The following is a 20,706-nucleotide window of genomic DNA, read 5'->3' on the forward strand; positions in this document are numbered from 1 at the left end:
GAAAAAAGATGATATTATGGCACAAAGGAGTAGAGCAGTTCTGCCTGCTGACTTACAACACCAGGAGCAAGTTAAGGCTGAATCCTTGAGGTTGTTTTAGTATATGAAATACAGAAAGATCAGAATAAAATACCTGAAGACATTGCTAGAGAGGAATACAACTTGGAAAGATAACTCAGAGTAACAGGGAGAGAAAATGAAACACAACCCTTGTGTCAGGACCAGCACCTCTGCTAGATGGAATATTACTTTAAATCATGCTCAAAAAGCATTATTATAATTTCAGAACCAAATATCCCACCAGCAGACATCACGTCTGACTGGTGATATTTACACACTGAGGGCTCTGCCAGCCCAAGAACCTACAAGAACCTAAAGGAACCCATCCAGGCTAAGGAAGCCTGAATTTTATTTGAGCAAGGCCAGGTGGCTGAATAGTGACCTACAAGCTGTGGGGCATTTTAGCCTATTTCCTGTTCAAATTTTTATCTATTTTCCCTCTAAATGCAAGTACCTTGCCAACTATAGGAATAACTGTAGGGTTTAGTGTGTAAAACCATTATCATTGCTGATACTGGACGTTTCTTGAAAGAATAAAAAGAAATCCTATAAGCAAGATAGGCTCTGACCCTATGATTTCAAGGGAATTAAAGGGACTGTTGATAAAGCTGACACAAAGAAAACAAACTGTCTCCAGGCTTTTTTTTTTTTTTTTTTTTTTGCATGGGAGACATTTATCCCTCTTTCAAATGTACATATTTTTTAATTGAACAATAACCTTGTGGATTTCCCCTTTCAGAAGAATCTTTAGTTTTCTTTCCATGGCAGAAACAGGAATTTCCTTGAGGATCATATTCCAGGGTGTTTGTGTTTAGACAAGGACTATAAGAAGGCAGTCACAGTGCACTGCATGCACACATCCTCTTCTGCTGCAAAAGGAAGGGCATCTGGAAACACTTAAGTGCATTTCTCTAACACCTAAACCACGAGGACATTTTGCCTGTAAGTATTAACACAATTTCTTTTCCTTATCTTGCTATTGAAGCTTTGTAATAGCCCACATCTTAACATTTTGCAGCGTTTTTTTTTCACTTTGACTGAAATGCCTCATTGCACTTCTTCAGAAGGTTGAAAGCAAATAAATCTCTTAATGTCAGGCATAGAAAAAGCTGAGAAGGTATTATAATGGCATTGTCTATTCTGAATTAGACATAACCTGTTTAAAATGTTGTTTTCCACTGAAGAGAAAAAAACCAATTAAACGCAACAATTAAAAACTTTTTTCCCAAAATGCAGTGAGATCTCACAGGTTTTTGTCTTGCCACCTGCAAATCATGACTTTTAATGAAACCTGGAAAAGATTCTTATCCTGTCAGAGACTCTTATAACATTGTTTTGCAGGAGGTGGTTTGTTTGCCAGTTTCAGTCACATTGAAAAGAACATTACGTTGCCTTTCGTTGCAACCCTGGGCATGTGCTAATACTATTGACATTAACAATTTGACTGTGGGCTCACTCATTTATAGCTTTGGAAATTGCTTTTTTGGGTTTTTGGGGTTTTTTTTGTTTGTTTGTTTGTTGGGGTTTTTTTTTTTGTTTGTTTGTTTTTTTTTTTGGTAGGCAATAGATGAAAACCCTAGAGGTAAATTTGATAAGTTTGTCACTTCATCTGTACAACGAAACTTTCTCAATAACAGGCAAAATTGCAAAGTTTTCCTTAACAGAACAAAACAAAAAACTATAGGCAAGAGAGCTCTGCAGATTTCTTCAGTGGACCTAAGTTGTTGTTGGATCAGTCTCATTTACAGCCTGGTACTGCCTGGAATAGGAGGTGTGGAAACCCATAGCTGCAGCTGAGTGTCAGAAGTAAATTTTTGTTTGTAACCCACCCCGTGTCAGGTGAGTGAGGCCATAAAAAAATAACCAACCCCTTCTGACCACTACTCTTAAGCACACCATATTCTGGCACTGTGGTGTAAATCACTGATGAAGCAGAAACAAAGGGAACCTTTTATACCTCTCAGGCAGCTCAGCAAATAACTCAAGAGCAGTATTTGCAATCCTTCAGATTTCCCCAGAAGAGTTTTTCCAGCTTCAGAGGCTCACATGCTGGAGACTGTAACCTCCTTATAGCCCAGAGGCAACTTCAAGTTACCAACAGGAAAAATTTTCATTTTGCCAGGAATTAGAGCTTTGGGGTAAGGCAAAGTTGAAACAAAGTTTCCTAAACGATGCTACAAGCAGACCTGGTATGTAAAATCAGAAATGCAAGTAAATGAGAAAAACTAGATCTTATTTTAAAGAAAGGATTTGTGAGACAATAAAAAACCTGCCCAGTGTGCAATGTGTGGTGGTTGCTGTCCATGCAATCGAGTGGCAGGAGTGCAGAGCACTGGGGATCTGGTTCTCTTATCCTGCCACTCTGTGTTCTTCTTGAAGGAAAACACCAAAAAGTGAATAACCTCAAAAAAAAAAATGGAATCCCATTAGCCAACCCCACCTATCACCTTCTCAGTGCTCCATCTCTTTGTTCCTGCACTCCCCAAGTCCACAGCCCACTGTCTGCATGCTTTGGGGAAGGGATCTTTAACAAAACTTTGGAGACATCCATGGGAAAACCTCAGTGGTTCTGCCTCCCTGCAGCCCCTGTTTCCATCACAGCCGCAGCCTGGATGTGCCAAGGAACAACTTATTCAAGATGAAATTCCCATTTCCCTGGTAGTATCGAAGGAGATGTTGCAAAAAACAAGTTGACATAAATAAAAACAGATACTGTCTGTTTACTGCTCCTCTTAGAAAGCTGTGAAGTCTGTTTTATCACTGTTTATGAATTGCCCTGAGAGCACTGCAAGAAAATTGCTACAGAGTTGCAAATTATTATAATTACCATAGTGTTATGACTAGATTTTCTAATTATCTTTAGGCCAAACTATGCCTGTTTTATACAGGACTGATCACACTGCTAATGCAATATGGGATGCAATATTTCTAGGTTACAGGTGTTGTGTCTGATGTAAAGGAAAGGGCAAATTAAATTCTCTTGCCAGGTCTCACCACTTCCTAGGTAAATCATCTCTTTGATGTGTACAAATTTCTAAATTTTATCATTAATATTCTAATTTTATTTGAATAAAGTATAATGTTATAGCATATAAGGTATACTTTCCTTTATAATGTGAAATGTGTATAATAGTGTGGTTAAATTAATAATTATAATTATTTATAGAGTTTCTTTTGAAGTTGCTATAGATTATTTTACATAGTTTAATCACCACTGTGAAACTAAACACTTGTGAAATATTTGTTATTTTCTCAGGCAGCTGTGCATGCAGTGAAAGGTTCCTCAGCAGGAAGCAGAGCAAAAGGAATTAGCTTCAAGGTTTTTGCTCTGTTTCCTATGTGAGTGGAAGAAACAACCAGGATGGCTGCTGTGAGCGAAAGAAATTCTGCAGGTACAAAATTTCATTTACTAAGATTTATCAGTGGTAAGATCGAATCAGGTGTCAATCCATTTTAGTTTCATACATTGATAATTTTCTTTGCCCTACACCTGCCACAGATCTTGTAGCAAAAAAAGCAGGGGAAAAATAGGGGAAAAGAGCATACCGAAAATTTCAAGACCTCACTTGGATTTGTGTCTGTTACTCCTGCCCTTCTGCTGCCTTCCTTAAAAAAGTCTACCCAAAGTGCAGCATTTCTCTTTATAGCAGAATTTTTCTTGTCCCTGACCCACAGGTTGGGCTGAAATTTGTAAAAAACTGTAAATTTCTTAAAAGTTAGGTGGGGACTGAAGATACAGTCAGTATTTCCAGTGCAGTGATGATGAAGCCTCATGCACTTCAATGGTAAAGGGGATTTCAGAACCAAGAGTTTCTTGCATCACCACAAAGTTTGGCCATGTTGTATTTCCCAGAACTTCTGTAGATTCACTACTGTCCTTTACTGGGGGACAAAATGAAGTTGACTGTGCTCCTTTCAGTCACCAGATTCTTAAAAAAATCCTAATTTCCCCTACACAGTTTACAAGTTATAAACGGGAGATTGCCACTCCTTTCACTGGGTGTTAAAATGCATTAAAAGAAACAAAAAGAGAGAAAGAAAGAAAAAAAAAAGAAGATTTTGATCAGAAATTCACCAGTGATTAGAAAATGTGAATTTTAAACTGGCCACAGAGAATGCAGAGTCATGAACAACTCAAGTCAGGCATTTCCCCCCCCCCACCACCCAGGGTTTTAGCTCATATTTTGCTTGTAATTCTTTTTCTTGTTGTCACATCATGATTCCCTATGTAAGCTGATCTGTCCTTAGAACCACAGAATGTCAAATTCTCAAGGATCATCTGGTTCAGCCCTTCTAATGTTATTATTCATATGAAATCCCCCAGCACCCTGTCAAGCTCAAGAATTAAAACTTTCCGAAGTGGAGGAATCCACCCCTTCCCCTCGGAGACCATTCCAATGTCTGACTGACCTCACAGTAAAAAAATTTTCCTCTTGTCTTCAAGTGGAATGTCCCCAGGAGCAATTTGTGCCCCTTTCTCCTTGTCCATGTCACTTCTTGTAAACAGGGAGGCTCCATCTTCTTTGTAGCCACCTTTAAGTACTGGAACACTGTAATATGGTAATATTGTAATAACTCTGTTTGCAACCTATCCAAATTGAATGCCATCTATAAATTTCATTAAGGGACTGTTTCCTGTCTTTGACATCACTAGCTGTGAAGTGAAATAAAAGCAGTTAACTAAGGCAGAGATTCATTCTCTCTTCAGAGCCCCCTACATGGTCACTGTCATTTCTTTACAGCTTAGGTTGGTTGTCCAAGGGCCTGACACTGTATTTTGTAGCCTCTATTTATCTTTGTGTCTTCTCTACTTGTAACGTTGTTTATGGCCGTTTAAGCACAGGAGCCAGTGCTGAGCAATCAATTCCAGCTGGAGGAGGGCTTTGAAAGAGGTTAATTGGCAACAAATTGGGTGATGGTGCCATTCGTTTCTCTTTGATTAGTGACAACTCAAAATTCCTTTTGGCCTGGAGGTGGAGTCTGCAAGAATGGATTCCTCATCAAATCACCACCCCTTCAACTTTTCAGCTCCCAGGTACAGTAACATAGATCAGCCCAGTTCCAGCAATCCCTCAGCAAGCATCTGTTATTTCTGCTATCCTGAATTTTAATCAGAGACAAATCACTTTCTCTTTGGCAGAATTCCTGGAAAAGGCGTTTTTTCATCCTGTCCAAATCCAGCAAGGGCAGTTACATCCTGAAGTATCTAAAAGGCCAGAATATAAAAGGCTCCATAGATGTTGATCAGTATGTAACTCAAACACATCACTTTTTAGTTTAAATCATGTATCAGTGCTCATAAATGGCCACTGATTGTACAGACTTGTCTGAGATTCTTTCCCCAAATCCCACTGAAGTCAAGAATAAATTATTTTTATTAGAATCTTTTATTGTGTCACATATGGTATGAGATACCTAAAATGGAAACAGTAAATGTAAAGGAAATTGTAAAGAGCTTACCAGTCAGACCTGGAGCTTAATACTTCAGATTCATGGAATTGTTAGGCATAGATGTCACTGGATTCTCATTGCTGTTGTTCTTCTTCCACTGAAAGGGTTTACATTGTGAAGCTTTTGAAAAAATCCAGTGTGCTCAGTGGTGTCATTACATCATTACCAGCATTATTGTTTTTACTGCTTTTACTAACTTAACTTCTTGGAAGTTAGTGGAAGTAGTACTTGTCTATTAAGAGTACTTGTTTGTTCCTCTTCTCCTCCATTAAAACAATGTTAATATACAATTGGTTTCAAATCAAATGTGTTGTTCTGTAGTGGTTAAAAAACATATGCTGGGAATTTTTCTTACTGTCTTTTTTTATATATATATATTCTTTGTTAGACCAACAGCCCCCTTTTTCAGAAATGAGGATCCAAAATCTGAGCACAAGTCTTTCCGAAAGTTGATATTATTTTTTTGCTTGAAAATTTTCTTCATTGAAAGACCCTCTGTTTTATATGCATCACCTTATTTTCTAGGAGAATTTTTTCTGTAGAAAAATGTTTACTTCTTCCCATGCAGACCTTGTCATTTTATGATGTGCTTAGAGTAACATATGTGCATATAAACACCTCTATATGTTTATATGTTTTTATTTATGTATGTATAGTTATTTAGGATGTGTCATATGGTTATCTTAACAGAATCATAAATATCCAAGTTGGCATAAGCAAGTCTGAAATGATGGAAATGGTGAGGAAGATGTTTAAATGCCTTCCTGAGCAGGTGATGTCCATCAGTACTGGAAACAGATGTTACTACCTTATTGCTAGCAGCAGGTAGGCATGGACAGATGTGCAAATGCAATAGGACTTTACAGTTCTGTGAATGTAACACTAAGCATCTGCCCCAAGGCAAATCCTCCTCCCTCACAGCTGCTCTCATCTCTTCCTGCATCTCAGCTGGTTGATCCCATGGAAAATTTTTTTTTTTTTTCTATGTTGTTTTTTCCTGGATTGTTTTTTGCTGTTTCTGAGGGGTTTGCTATCCTTCCCTGCAGCTACACTGTTAAAGCATCCAACCTCTGAAAGTAGTGGGAGCACAGGGCAGGGAGCAGGGATGGCAGCAGCAGAACCTCAGCATAGTGGTTCCATGTCAGGTGGTACCAGTTAAGGGCCAAGGGAGAGCAGAGAGCTTTGTCTTCTCACCCAATAATTCCTGGAAGTTAGGAAAGCTTCTGCTCCTTATGGATTAATCATAGGAAATAGTCTTGCCCTGTAGAGTAGGTTGTTAATCAAGGGAAGCAGAGTGAAGGAGGCAATTCCCCTGAGGGAAAACAGATCCCAAAAGGGATGAGTGGGGCCTTTGGTGTGTACCCTGCTCTCCCTGCCTGCAATCCAGTCCTCAGCAAGGGCAGAAACTGCTGCTGCTGCAGTGATCACCCAAAGCTTCAGTGAGGGAGAACATCTGACACCGTGTTCCTCTGCTTCCCAGCTTCTCCTCTTCTGCTTCCCAGCCACAAGCCTGTCTGGGGTTTTCCTACCTTTGTGCAGAAGAGCAGCTGATGTGTGCAATGCTGATAAGAGCAGCAGAAAAACACATACCTGGGTGTTACTTGAGCGTGCCTTCCCCCAGGGCACTGCTCTCACAGCCCACATTCACCGGGAAGCCTTCCAGGCTTCATCTAACTAAATCCACCACAAGTATGGAACAGGGCTCCAGGGGTCCTTTCATGGCATGTTTCTTTTCCTGCTCACCCAAAAGCTTTCTCCTGCCTTGTTAGTTGCCTTTCTGACAGGACTGGGGCAGAGCAGCATTGAACACAGAACACGAAGCAGAAAGGACCATCCCTCTCCATCCCTCTTCCTTTTCTGGGCTGCACCTCTCTGAGGTCAAACTTTCACATCTTGCTATGGCCTCCTGAGCACTCTCTCCTGAAAAGATGGTGCAGATTTTCCCTGTTGATTTTGGGAAGGTTTTGGGCCCCCTGTGAAGAATTGTGTAAGCAGATGAGTTTTCTTTGTGTTTTGCCTGCAAATAGGTTTTCACTTCTGTTCCAACCCAACAGGCAGGAAACAGAGGACTGGGTCACTATGATATCTTCCATCTGCAGGGATGCCAAAAGAGGTGGATGCTGCCCTCAGGTGACACATTACTGCACTTGATTTTAGAATTTTAGAAGTTTGTAATTTCATTAGAAACCTGAGCAAAACCGTTTTCCTGATTTTTGGCCTTGCAAGCTGTCTTTTGCCTTGCTTAATCAGAAATTCATTTCCTATATAAATCCTCCACCCTGGCTTTATGCATTAAGCAGGCATTGCACCATCTGTCTGCCCTGGGATTGGTTTTACACTGAAGAATTAAGCCACGTGGAAATGAGATGATTGCCCTGATGTTGCAATGAATTGGACCTTTGATAGGTCAGATTGAAAACTTACTGGTAATCCTTACTGGGTGCTTTTTAGTTATATTTACAGACTGTTTTACAAACCAGCCCACATCTAGTCTGTCAATATTATGAACCAGCTGAAAGCCCTGTTAGTTCCAGCTCAGGCCCAGGTCTCTGCACCTTGTCAGGTGCCAGACCTGCTGGGTCAGAAACTCCTTGCAGCCCTGCAGCTCCCAGGCAGCTCCAAGTGCAAGCAGGGCAAACTGATGTCTGCTTGAGACATGCCATCTAGACAACCTCTCTGAGCCATCAGAAGTATAATTTGGACTGGTGGGTTGCATTGGTAGCCCATGCCCATCATGTGCCTGCCTCCTTACACTGCTGGTATCTTGTTTCCAGAACCCAGATCTTCCCAGTCCAGAAATCAGAAGCCGACCCTCATCTTTGCCACTATTTAGGAATCCTACAGATACAATGAATTTCCCAGAAAGGCAATTCTGCCCAAAGGTAAACACATTATCCATCTTTTATGAGGAGTTTGCTCCTAAGTGTGGCTGTTACATTTCGTTTGTACAGTTGATTTTTTTTCCATCAAAAGTTCTTCAGAGCTTGTGCTCTGTCCTGGTGAGTCTGTTGTGCTCCCTGGTGGGGTTACTCAGTAGAACCTGGATGATAAAATCAGAGTTACAATGAAGGAAAGACCTCTGGGGAAAGGCTGCATGAAAGTGAAGGCAGGTGTTGATGGCAATGAAAAATGATATTCATTGTCTGTCTCAACTGACTGGCAAACATTAGTGGGTATGAAGAAAGCCCTTGAAGATGTCTTTGACATTCTTTGGCAAAGCCATGTAATGATTGTTTTGGCAGCTGCTTGTCACATTCCTCCTGTTTTGTGTTTGTGGGGGTTTTGTGTCTCTCTCTTCAGGCAGTAAAGAGGGGAATTCAGGTCCAGTTCCTCTGTGCTTTCCTGTTCTTTCACCTTAGTATTTAAATAGAACTGAAAAAAAATCCTGTTTTCTGTAATCTGAGGTAGAGGAAGCTGGATGCAGTTGAAGCACCTCCAGTGTATTTCTAGGAGGAGTCAATTTTTTGTTTTTGTGTACAGGAGAACAGTTCCTCAGAAGACAAGAACAGGCCTAATTCAGATCCTGGACTTCATGCTGCTCACTGTGACCCAACAAAAGGAGTTTTTCCAAGACTGGTGAGTGGGAAAAAAATCAAACAGTTCTTTGCTTGTTTAGTCTGCATAAGTGACTACTGACTCTTCTCTCACCTGAACATTTGCAACTATCCATCTGCTTTCCTAGCACACTGAGTTGGTTTTCCTGATGAAAGTTTCCTAAATATTAGTTAGGAATATTAGTTATTAGTTTAGCACTGAAAACAGGGTTCTAATAATTTGCTTGCAATGCCCTTAGTTTACCTTGCTTCTTGTGGACAGATCTTCAGCAACTGCAACTTTTGGTGGCTCTCTCAAACTCAGTCCAAAAAATTCTGAGCTGGCACTGCTTGAGGACTTGCTTGTCCCATCACATTTCTCAGTGCCTAAATGGTTTCTTTCTGCAGCCTCTCTCCTTAGCAATTGAATCAATGTAAGTGAACTACAGAACAAGGGATGCTAAGTTGAGGCACACCTCAGGACTGGCATTCAATCAGTGTAAATATTACTTTGAGAAATTTAGCTTATGTATCTGGCAGGAATGACTTACAAAGATACAGTGACAAATGTTATCGTGTATTATTGGCTAAATGTCCTGACCTGTGTTCCATGAACAACACCTGCAGCACTTTTAAACCTTTTTCACCTCTTGTCTGCCCTGGATTACTGCCTTTGCAGCAGAGGCAACAGAACAGAAGGCACAACCAAAGCTCCATCACACCACTATGCAGGTTGGAAGTTCAGTTTAAATTCATCTTATTGGCAGCTTATGCATTGGACCACGTTCCAGTGCTGAGATACAGGAAAAAGAATCTGTTCTGCTATCATAGCTAGCAAGGTGTTAATCACATGCTGTAGTCACCATCCATGTATATAGGCTGGCAGCAAGTATGAGATAATACAGCTAAATTTAGTGGAAAGAAGTGAAAAGAGTTGAAATTGCATTGCAATGCCATGGGTCAGCTCAGCTGATACACAGTCCTTGATTAAGCTGCAGTAATTCAGCTGTGAGTCTGAGCTCTTAAATGCACTGAGTTAACCCTTAGTCTGATTTTAACTCCTGCTGCTCTGGCTGCATACCAAGGCTTTCACTCTGTCTCTCTCTTACCCACGCCTTGTCTCATTTATTAATTCTCCTCATACTTATGATGCCTCAGAGAGCAGTGTCTCCTGTGCAGCTGTCCAGACTCAGACAGACTGACCATGAGGGTTAAAAGAGAAGGAATTCAGATTTTACCTTTTTAGCCTGAAGCAGAGGGAGTAGCATATTTATGTTTCAGCGTGTGTGAAAATAAATAACCTTGCCATACAGCTAACAAGCAACAAAAGTACTTGTTTGTTAGGTAAAAATATTTCACTTGACTCATAAGTTCAGCATCTGCTAACATCTCTGCCCCTATTCTCTGCTCAGTGATATCTAGACAGCTGACTTCCAGATTATTCCCTGTATTTACTTCCATTTAGAAGTATGACTCCACATTTCTAGTGTCTGAATTGGTTTGCTTTTTATTGGTAGTTCCCTCATCAAGGCCCAGATCTTGAAAACTCTTTGGTCAGTTTCCACTACTTATCCAAAGAGGCCCCTTGATCTCAGCTGAGTCCAGCCATGAAGGAAGGGACCCTCAAGGGGTCTGGGGACCTGGCTCTCAATCTTTCAGCCCACATTTTGGAGCTACCACTCCACATCTGACTCAGCAGTTCAATATCAGCTCTTTGATACACAGCTTTCAGTACCTGAAATACATCAAAATAAGGAGCCCTGACCTTACACCACCCTGTACTGTGAATTACTGTGTTGCAGACCCCTAAGGCATCCTTGTCAGGATCTTAGACACACCTGATTTTTTGAAAGAGAAACTCCTCTGTCCAAGGGCAACACAAATTCCCTGAAGAAGCCTGTAACTAACAATTACTCTGTCATTATCCAAGTGTCATTGCCATCTTGTGACAGTGCCAATGTAAAGTGCTGCTGCAGATTAACATTTACCTTTCCATTGTCCCTTTAGTCCGTGATGATGCCAAGGGGAAACACCATACATCTGGTAAAAAGTGGCCATTGTCAGTGGCTGAAGGCTCAGCTTGGGAAGCTGATGAATGCTGCCTGTTCTCTCAAGTTTCCCGGGAGCTGAAAGTTTTCAGGACTTCATAAATCATTTCCTCTTCCCCATTCCTAAGTGTTTGCTTGTTGGATTAATTCAAAGACCTAAGAAGCCACTAGGAAACTCACTCATTACTTTAGATCATGGCAGTCTTGTTCTTGCTGGGGTTTTTTTATGCAAATCTTGAAGGACCATTTACTGGTTTGTTCTGACTCCTCCTGTATGAGTTGCTTTTTATATCATTTATACAAACCAACAAGGAACAAAAATACATTAATCGTCTTGAAGTTCTATTCAGTGACAGTTTCTTCCCTTTGCTGGTCAAATAGTAATTGGTTTAGTTTGCCTTACCTTTAAAACAGTAATAAATTCTGTGGCATATATAACAAGTATTAAAATTATCACTGTGGAAACCAAGGCTGTAAGTTGAGACCTAAAAAATGGTTGCATCACAAACACAGCATGGAGAATTGCACTGGGAGACAGCTAAATGCTAATTACCCAAGTTTTAATGATAGTGGAATCAGCAAGGAGTCATAAAAATAAAAAAAATCATCTTTGTGACTTAGGTGAATTTGGTGGAGAGATTTATTTCTTACCAAAATTGCTACAAACTTAGTATTTCAGGTATTAATGAAAGCAGAATATCACTCAGGACACAAAGGATTTAATGTCATATCTCCAGCCCTCTAGGGGATGGTTCTAGTTCATTGAGAAGTATGAGATAATAAATTACTCATTAGTCAGGGAAATCCTCAATTCATTCCTTACTCAATAGCAGTTAAGAGGAGCTTAAAAAGGACAAATGAATTCTGACCTGATTGTAGATTTCCTACAGGGTTTTTTCCTGTTGTAAGGACTTCAGAAATGAATGAAAATGTCTTTTCTGCACAAGTGACCCTAATTGCATGCAGATTAATACATGAAGTGTTTAACCCACTGGATTCTTAAACACCACAACAAGTTGTAATCAGACAATCAGTTGCAACTCTCTGCTCACTGCAAATCCACCTGGGACATACTCAGAGCAGTGGTGAATTTTGTGTGCAGTGGATCTCAAAAAGGCAAGAAGCAGCATAAATATAGAAACCCTGTTTCTAAAACAGGCTGGGGCTGAGAATATCTCAGTTCAGGGAGCAGCATGTCTTCTGTGGGTATTTGCTGATTCTATTTCTTCTCCATGTAAATGGAAAAACAGGTGCTAAGCAATCTGTATAACTGAACCTGTTAAATACAAAACCATTCTTTTAACAGGATAGAAATCTGGGAAAGAGTGAGGAAAATCTGCAGTTGTCAGATACAGATGAAGACATCACAAAAGAAGAAGATTATTACCAAATTCCCAGCAACATCTTAGCAAAGGTTTGTTTATCAGTTGTGAGTTCTGTTGTTTTGTTAAGAGCTCTAAGGAGACAGGAGACATTTCATGGGCCAAAGAGGAACTGGCATGAGGAGCCAATAATACCTTGCAAAAGAAATATGTAAATAAAGCATTAGGTAACACAGCTTTCATTTGACCAAGAAAAAAATACACTGGACTTATTCAGGGGGTCCTTCTGGTAGAAAGTGTCATTTTGACAAAAACACTGCCAATTTTTTAAAAATACCCCAAACCGACTGTTGTGTTATAAATATCTTTTGCTGATCATATAACAGAGTTTTTTTGAAAGTGAAAACTTCATTTAGAATATGTAACAGTACATTATTTTTATGTGTTTTAAAATGTAACTGGGTTGAAGCATCAGTGAGCTGTATAAAATGAAACAATACTTTAAAAGCACTTCACTGAGAAACATGGGAGCAGGAGGAATACTATTGGTAAATTTAAACAAATTTTGACACCTAATTTGGGAGGCTAATTTCTCTAGGTTTCCCCTGTAGTTAGTAGTTGGGAGAAGCTCTGGTCAGTCACTATATGTTTTTGACATATAATCTTAAGTGCTTTAAATTAAGCACACCCTGATTACATGATTCTTTTTTTCAACCTTCTTAAATCAAAATATTTTTTTTTCCTTGTAGTTCTTTAGAATATATCTGGTTATGTCCTAGCCTGAAGGTGCCAATAATACCAGATAGCTTTAACTTCTAAGTTTTAAACACCTTTCAAGCTCATGTTTTCTGGAAACTGTCATACTTGGGGAAAGCCAAGCTATATTAGCCAATGTGTTGAAGCAGCATGAGTGCTGAGCAAAATAAGGAAATTAAGATTTATTTTTTTTTTTTCTGTAGGCAGAGCAATGATGTTAATGTCTTGTGTTGTTATGTGTTCCCACCAGTGCACTACTGAAATATCAAAGCCTGACCCTACAGCTGGGTCTGATGTCCCCGAGCTAGAGAAGCCAGTGCAGGAAAACCAAGCAAAGGAGAACATTTATATGTCAATGAAATCACTGTAAGTAGCAGCTTCATTGAGGTTTTGCAAATTAAAAGTGATGTAGTGGTACAGGCAGAGCTGTCATCTGTGATATGTACCTAACAATATCTGGAGGCTGCATCTTGTTTGAATGAGCCCTCCTTTAGTCTTGGTTCAGGAAGTTCAGAGCGTGTGGGAATACCTGAGTGATTTTCAAACTCATCAGTGTGAAATTTGAATTCACACTGCAGACTCCTGCGTTCAGACAGGCACTGACTGCAGGATGCAGCACGGGTTGTTGACTCATACTTTTTTTAGGTTTTCATGTCATAAGAGCCCACCACTTCACTCAGATTCTGCAGCCAAACTCCAGCAACCTTCCAGACAGGCACACTCCAAAGCAGGCAGCATGATCTGGTGGTTAAAAGAGAAACATAGATATAGGGCATTATGTCTTAGCTTTTCCAGTAAGAATTTATGTGATCTCGAGTAGGCCATCTTTATTCCATTTTCCTATCCAAAGACCAAGATGCTGTGTACTTTGAAGGCACAGTGTCACAAAGAAAGACCTGAAGTTTGTGTCGCAGTTGTAGCACCTCAAGGAAACTTTCCAACCTGCACGACATAGCCCAGCACACTGAAGATGAAGTGTACAGTGCCCCCGAGGAAAAAAAAAAAACCTCACCTCCTGTGCTAACTTCTCCTTAGCTGTCTCCTGCCACCTACAGGCAATCAGGTCTTGTGCCACATACTGGGAGGCAACTGGAAATGCAGACCCGCAGACCAGTTTATTCGAGCAGATTGATTCAAGCTTGCTTGTGGTTTGGGGAGCATCTGGAGGGAAACCTCACATAAAAGCCTCACAAGCCGAAGCCATCTGAGTTAAAATATAACAGCAGCAACTTTTGCTGCTAATCCCATTCTTGTTTGGGGCGTGGAGGGGAGTTGGATCCAGGTGTTATAAGGCTCATTAAATAAACCTAAAGCACCTTCAAGCACATCTGAGTTATTGTATCTCCCAGCAGACAGCATTACATCCTTGCTGAAGCCAGGACAGTCAAGGCCAACAGTCTGTACTCAGTTCCTTTTTCAAGGCACATTGTTAGCTGGAATATTCTCAGGTTTAGTAGTCTTGAAATACTGAAAAGGTTTATTTTGGGGTTTATGGTTTATTTTTAGAAGGACTGTTTATTTTTCTTAGCTGTAGTTTTGTCCACTGGATGTCTTAGCTTCACTGATGGCTGTTTGATCCATCTTCAAACACAGTAAGAGTGCCTGGAATGGTCAAACCAGCTCATTTTTAATCACCATTCCTCTCCAGTAGGTTGCTGGATGAGTTCTGCCAGCTCAAGTGGCATGATGGGCTCCCATCTCCTTCCATATCCCAGGACAACAGTGTATGTCCAAGAGACTTGGACACAAACAGAGACCTAAAATTCCCAGAAAGCAGCACCAACCAGCAGCTAACTCTTCAGAGAAGGCAAAATTCATTACCACTCTCAGTGGTTCAGTTGTCTATACTGCTCAGGTAAGTGTATTCTCCATTTTTATTGCAGAGAAGACAGAAAGTGTTCATGGGTTTCAGCTGAGGTGCCTGTCAGAGGGCAAGGGCCACCTGGGCAATGCTCATACTCATATGGCTTAGATTTAGGTAGTTCTGCAAGGAGCAGGGAGCTGGACTCAGTGATCTTTATGGGTCTTTTCCAAATTGAGATATTCTGTGATTCTATGGTCTCTGCTGTTTTCTCTCACAGTCATGTTACAGATGAGACCCAACTGCAGAAATTGGATATTTTCATCCCCCTGGCTGATATTAACAGTTACCTAAAACTTACTGAAGCTGCAGGACAAATATGGTAAGCTCTGGACTCTTGTGACAATGCCTGTCAGGTGGGAATGAGTGCCAATCAAGTACAGAAGTGCAGAGCTGGACTCCTCCAGGTGCAGCTTTGCTAGGCTGGAACAGGGCAGGGTCAGCATCTCCTGGTACTTCCATGATTCCTTTCTGCTCTGCGTAGTAATCAGCAAAGTCCCACTCCTGAAGCTATTATTTTAATATTAGTGTGAAATTAGACAGTTTTACCTTTGATTTGTTGAGCCACACTGATGGGTATGTCCCAGACATACAGTGAGGGGACAGACTCCTAGAGCACAGACATCCTCTTAGCAGTCACCTGGGCAATTAGTGCTCTCCCTACACCTGCACTCTCAATGACTGGGATGAAGAGTATGAAGCAGAAAAAAATCCACACTCCTGTGCTTCCTGTTGATCTTTCACTGCCCCACAGCACTGAGATTGCTTTCTGCTGCTGCTCTCATGCCAGCACCCATCAGGTGTCAGAAGCGATCGGAAGTCACTTTGTTTCAGCCACAGTCAGCCAGAAGGAAAAATACCATTGCAGAAGTGACTGGAAACTGTACCCCACCTGAATAATTATATCTATGTCTAAATTTACTGAGCTTTCTCAGTGGAAATGCATATTGAAAGAATCTGGGACTTGTTCTGGGAGGGAGCAGAGTACTGGGTTTGACTATCAGGTCAGGTAATCCTAAAATTCTCCTAAAGGAGAGTCTATCAGAGAGCAGCAGGAAAGAGATACTGGAATTTCCATAAGGGTCCCAGCAAAGAATTTCTGATCCTGACAATTATGTCATAGATAAAACACATGACAATAAGTGCTAATTTCATTCTTTTGGGATGACTTAAAAATGCCCTCAGTCAAACTTTAGGCTAAAGCCTCTGTAGAGAGTCCAGCCAGCTGCTTTTGGACTGGAATCCCCAAATTTCACTGGGGACCTTGCTAGCACCACTCTCACTTGTTAACATCCTGCACTGCCAGTGCCACGTGCTCTTTTGAGGAGGACCCATTGGGATGTACAAAGCAGTCTGGTTTCAACTGGAACCAGATCAAGAGGCTGACAAGTCATTCAGCCTGGGTGTCACTTCCAGAGGACAGCACCATCAGTGCAGTCCTGTTCAGCCATTGCCAGCCTGTTTGCTGTCACTGGATATCCTGCCTGATTCCTTTGCTCTCTGTCCCCCAAACACTCCAGTGTCTCACAGTGGACTGGTCCTCACCGACTGGGATGTTTGTTTAACCATGGGGACCACATAGTGGCTGTGAATGATCTGCAACCCCAGGGTGTGGAGGAAGCTTACTTCTTCATCAGCAGGTCCACAAGAAAGGAGGTGAGCTTGACTGGCCTGAAGGTGATAGTCAAAGGAATCGAGCCAAATAAGAAATAAGTTGCTTTTTTTGCATTTTCAGTGGCTCCATTCAAACCAGTGTACTCTGGTTTCAGCTTGGCTTGAATAATTTCAGTACCAAAAAACTCCCCAGCATCATTCTGATGCAGCATCTCCTGTTCCTGAGCTGTTAGGGGTAAGAGCTGTAAGGCCAGCACTGCTGGGTTGGAGGACTTGATCTCAAAGAGTCTGAGCAACCCTATGAGATACTACTGGGCAACTGTAAATTAGAGCTACTTGATGTGTTTTGGCTAAGGCCCATGAATTGCAAACTTTGGGCAATAAGCTGTTGCCTCCAGTGCTTACAGTGGGTTTGGGTACTGAGGGCAGAACCCTAGGGCCACCCAACCCAATAGATCCTGACTCCTGTCTGTTACCAAGCACTATGCATCTCCATGTGTGATACTACTTTTTGTGGGGGGCTGTTTCTAAGTGGTGCCTTAGGAGCACTAACACCAACTACGTGTTGATACCCAGGTGTCTCTCAGCCAGACTCATATTTCAGTATCCAGGTTCTCTCACTCATACCTGAACACGTTCTTATTTGAATTTTGCTGAGAAAGTTGAGATTATGAGATGCTGTTGCCATCTAAAGAAAGCCAAGCTCAGCAAGGAAAAAATACCTCTAGTAATGGAGTCTTTTTATTTAGCTACTTAAAGTACAAATCAGGTAGTAGCACAAAGGTTGATCAGATATAACAAGCTATAAAAACATGTCTCTCTTTCTTTTTTGAGGTGAAACTTACTGTATGTAGGATTCCACATTCAGATACCTTCCATGTTAAAGGCTGCTCGTGTTCCTGAAAAAAAAAAAAGCCTCTGTGACTAAGTAAGTGCCAAAGCTCAAGGGAAAAGATCAGGGAGAAGAATGTGATACAGAGTGTATAGAGGAATTCTTTATCCTTCATAGCTGCCAGAAATCTTCTGTTGCTGAAGTACAAAGAATAAAGAACATGGATTTCATTTTCATGTTATGTCCCAATAACTTGGTTTGTTGACACGAATGGTGTGTGTTTGGCTTGTGTACCATGTTGGCATGCACTTTACTTACATGAAAAAACAGAAGGTCAAATCATTTATGAAACCTTTTCATTGTGTGTACTTTGTACTTCAGCAGAAAGTGCTGGTTCACACCTCTGCTCACCTCTTTGTCTTGAGTTATAATTTATTTAAACTCAATCAGGGAGAGTTGTGGAAACAAACTACATTTGGGAAAAAGCCATGTTTTCCTTTATTTCCTCTTAGCTACAGAAAGGCAAAGGCAAGCTGAGAGTTATAGTGTTGGAAGGAAAGCTGATAAATAAAGTGTTGTGTAATGGCTCAGTGGGGCCTCATTTCACATCGTGCCCCACAGCCACAAAAATACTTTCAAGGGATGACAGGAAAAGGAGCTGGTTGGAGGAGAGGAATGTGGAGCACCTTTGGGTTCATTGGCAGCCAAAATAAGCCCTAAGTGAAGAAGCAATGACTGGATTTGGGAGAGAGGAAGCCTGCCTGTTTGGGGAAGGTGGGAAGACAGCTGGGAAAACCAGAGAGAGAAATGATGTACAAGAAGGGATGTGCACCCAGCCTGATGCAGAGTTCACTGAAAGGGGTTTGATGCCACCAACTATGTCCCCAGGGATGTCACTGGTACCACAGCATTTCCAGAGCAAGTGTTCATTCATTTCCCAAACAAGGACCTTTCCTGTAAATATTTATTTGTGAATATGATTTGCTTCCATTGCTACCTTAGAAACATGACTGATTTTCAGCTTTTCAGCTGATGTCACACCAAAAGATTTTGGTGCTTAATTACCTGCAGGGGTTCCCTTACTGGATGCCAAAAGGGAGCTTCATCCTGCACTGCAGTGATCTCTGTTGCTTACAGAAACATGGGGTGACCTGATGTGTGTGCTGAACATATACCTGTTGTCTATATGGATTTGTGCACCTTTGGATAAACACATTTGTGTGCCCATGGATTTGCACACCTACACTGCTGTAAAACTGGTTGTATTTGTACACAATGATGTGGCAACAAATCAGATCACTGGCTTTGAGTTAAGACCATTTTAGCTGGCCACATACAGCCAACATAACTGCTGGGTTTGTCAGGCATAGGATTATTGATATTAAGAGATTTATATAAGCTTTGATTAAGGTGGATATGGACCAAAGGAAGTGTTTGTCCAGCTTCCAATTGGATTAGGCCAATTCAGTCACTGCAGTAAGAAATTACACTCACTAAAATCAGTGTTGATGCAACTTACTCCAGTAGTAAATTTGACAAATGTGCTTTGGATGCTTCCTTTAAAATCCAGTCTGGACTTGCAAAAAATTGTTACAAAATTTTATTTTCGCCAAAGATTAAAACATCATCAGTAATTCAAAACAAACAAACACAAACATCCATTCAATCTATTCCAACTCAGCTCCTATTTAAAAGTTTAATTTCCAGACTGAATTCCCCAGCCTGTCTCTTCTGCTTTGAAGATAGGAGTGTTTGGGACATCCTTATTTCTCAAAATGGGAAAGAATCTTTGATATTTCTGTTTCAGTGGTGTTGAAAAGCCTGTTTGTACTGAATCCTGCACAAAAACAGAGGGAAACCCCAGTTCTGGAACTAGAGAGGATGAAAATGGAAGAAAATACATTCCTTGGGAGCTCTTCTCCAAAGTTGCCATGGGACTCCTTTGCTTTGTGCTGCTTCTTTGAGTACAAGAAACCTCATTTCTGCCTCAAGGGTTTCTGAGGGATGGGATGGCTGTCACCAGATAGAGCTTCTTAGCACTCTGTAACTGTGTCAGTCTGCTAGAACAGTCCTGGAGGCCTGAATCACAGTCTAATTCCAGAGCATCATCCAAGGATGTCACCCTTGACCTTTCCTGCCCCAGGTTTGCCTAAGATCTTCTGAACTTCAGAAAAGGGAATTCCAAGACTCCTCTCTGTATATAATTAGAAAATTTTTTGCTAATATTTATCCTAGATGATTTTTATTTTTAGAAAATCAACCTGATTTTTTTTTTTCTGTCTTTTCTGTGGACATGGAGAATGCTTGATTTCTGCTGTCTGCAGAGTAATTTTCATTCTTGAAGGTGCTTGTTCTCTTCCTATTTTTTTTTTTTTAATCAAACATCCTGCATTCTTCCAGCATTTTTTCACATATTTCCTGAAAGTGATGACGTGTCACTGAACTGCGGGACAGATAACTCATTCTTCCAGTTAAGGGTGAACAAACAAGGTGAAACAACCCTGAAGAAATTTACAGGAACTCCATAGAGAAACATTTCCCAGAAGAGGTGAACTAGCAAAGGAGCTGTGAACCTTACATGGTGGAGGGGGGAGAACCACTGCGTGGAACCTGGTAGATGTTGAGCAAAGTATGCTGCACTTTTCAGCCATGGTAAAATGTTACTTTAGGACAATAATAGGATTTGGGTAGATGTAGGATGCACAGGATAATTCCAGATTGTTTCATAAAACTGGGAAATTAATCTTGTGTTTCATTAAACAGTTACTAATGTGTTAGCCCATAACTGATCTTTATGTCAGCTTGCACAATGATACAGGCAGGTAATTAATGTCACATATTGTCTGATTCATCACACAGAGAAGCAATATGGAAATGGCATCAGGACAGTAAATTCTGGTAGAATATATGAAGCTGTCTGCCCACATACAATAAATAAATGTTAAGACTTCACAACACATTTTATTTTGCCACTGTCTCTCTTGACACAGACCCTCCTCTTCCTCCAAACAATACCTGCAATTTCCCAGTAACCTGCAGCTGGGTCAGGAAAAAACCCTTTCAAAAAAAGCTACTCTTTAAAAAACAGATAAACCTCATTCTGTAACATCTTCCCCAATTTGAAAATTTTATCTTTTTTCAAAAGAGCAAATTCCTCTAAATCTCTGGGCTGCTTCTAGAACCAACAACAAAAGTTGATGCCCATGTGCATGGTATTACCCAGTGCTTA

The 20,706-nt window shown here is 40.8% G+C and overlaps 1 protein-coding gene across 2 annotated transcripts; it reads left to right on the top strand.

The window, feature by feature from the left end:
• The first annotated feature begins 907 nt into the window (after positions 1–907).
• Positions 908–20,436, top strand: PLEKHS1 (pleckstrin homology domain containing S1). 2 transcript variants are annotated; one of them, XM_071749447.1, is made up of 15 exons: positions 912–1,002; positions 3,317–3,452; positions 5,004–5,095; positions 5,201–5,307; positions 6,202–6,336; positions 7,566–7,641; positions 8,286–8,393; positions 8,992–9,087; positions 12,399–12,506; positions 13,421–13,536; positions 14,819–15,025; positions 15,252–15,353; positions 16,552–16,687; positions 17,480–17,573; positions 19,285–20,436. In XM_071749447.1, exons 2-14 carry the CDS (start codon positions 3,422–3,424, stop codon positions 17,546–17,548), a joined length of 1,383 nt encoding a protein of 460 aa, XP_071605548.1. In that variant the 5' UTR covers positions 912–1,002; positions 3,317–3,421; the 3' UTR covers positions 17,549–17,573; positions 19,285–20,436. The 2 variants fall into 2 exon arrangements, with proteins under 2 accessions (XP_071605549.1, XP_071605548.1); XM_071749448.1 differs by having other exon boundaries at positions 908–1,002; positions 14,822–15,025; positions 17,480–20,436.
• The last annotated feature ends 270 nt before the right edge of the window (positions 20,437–20,706 follow it).

This window comes from Heliangelus exortis, chromosome 7 (genome assembly GCF_036169615.1).
Source record: "Heliangelus exortis chromosome 7, bHelExo1.hap1, whole genome shotgun sequence".
NCBI lineage: Eukaryota > Metazoa > Chordata > Aves > Apodiformes > Trochilidae > Heliangelus > Heliangelus exortis.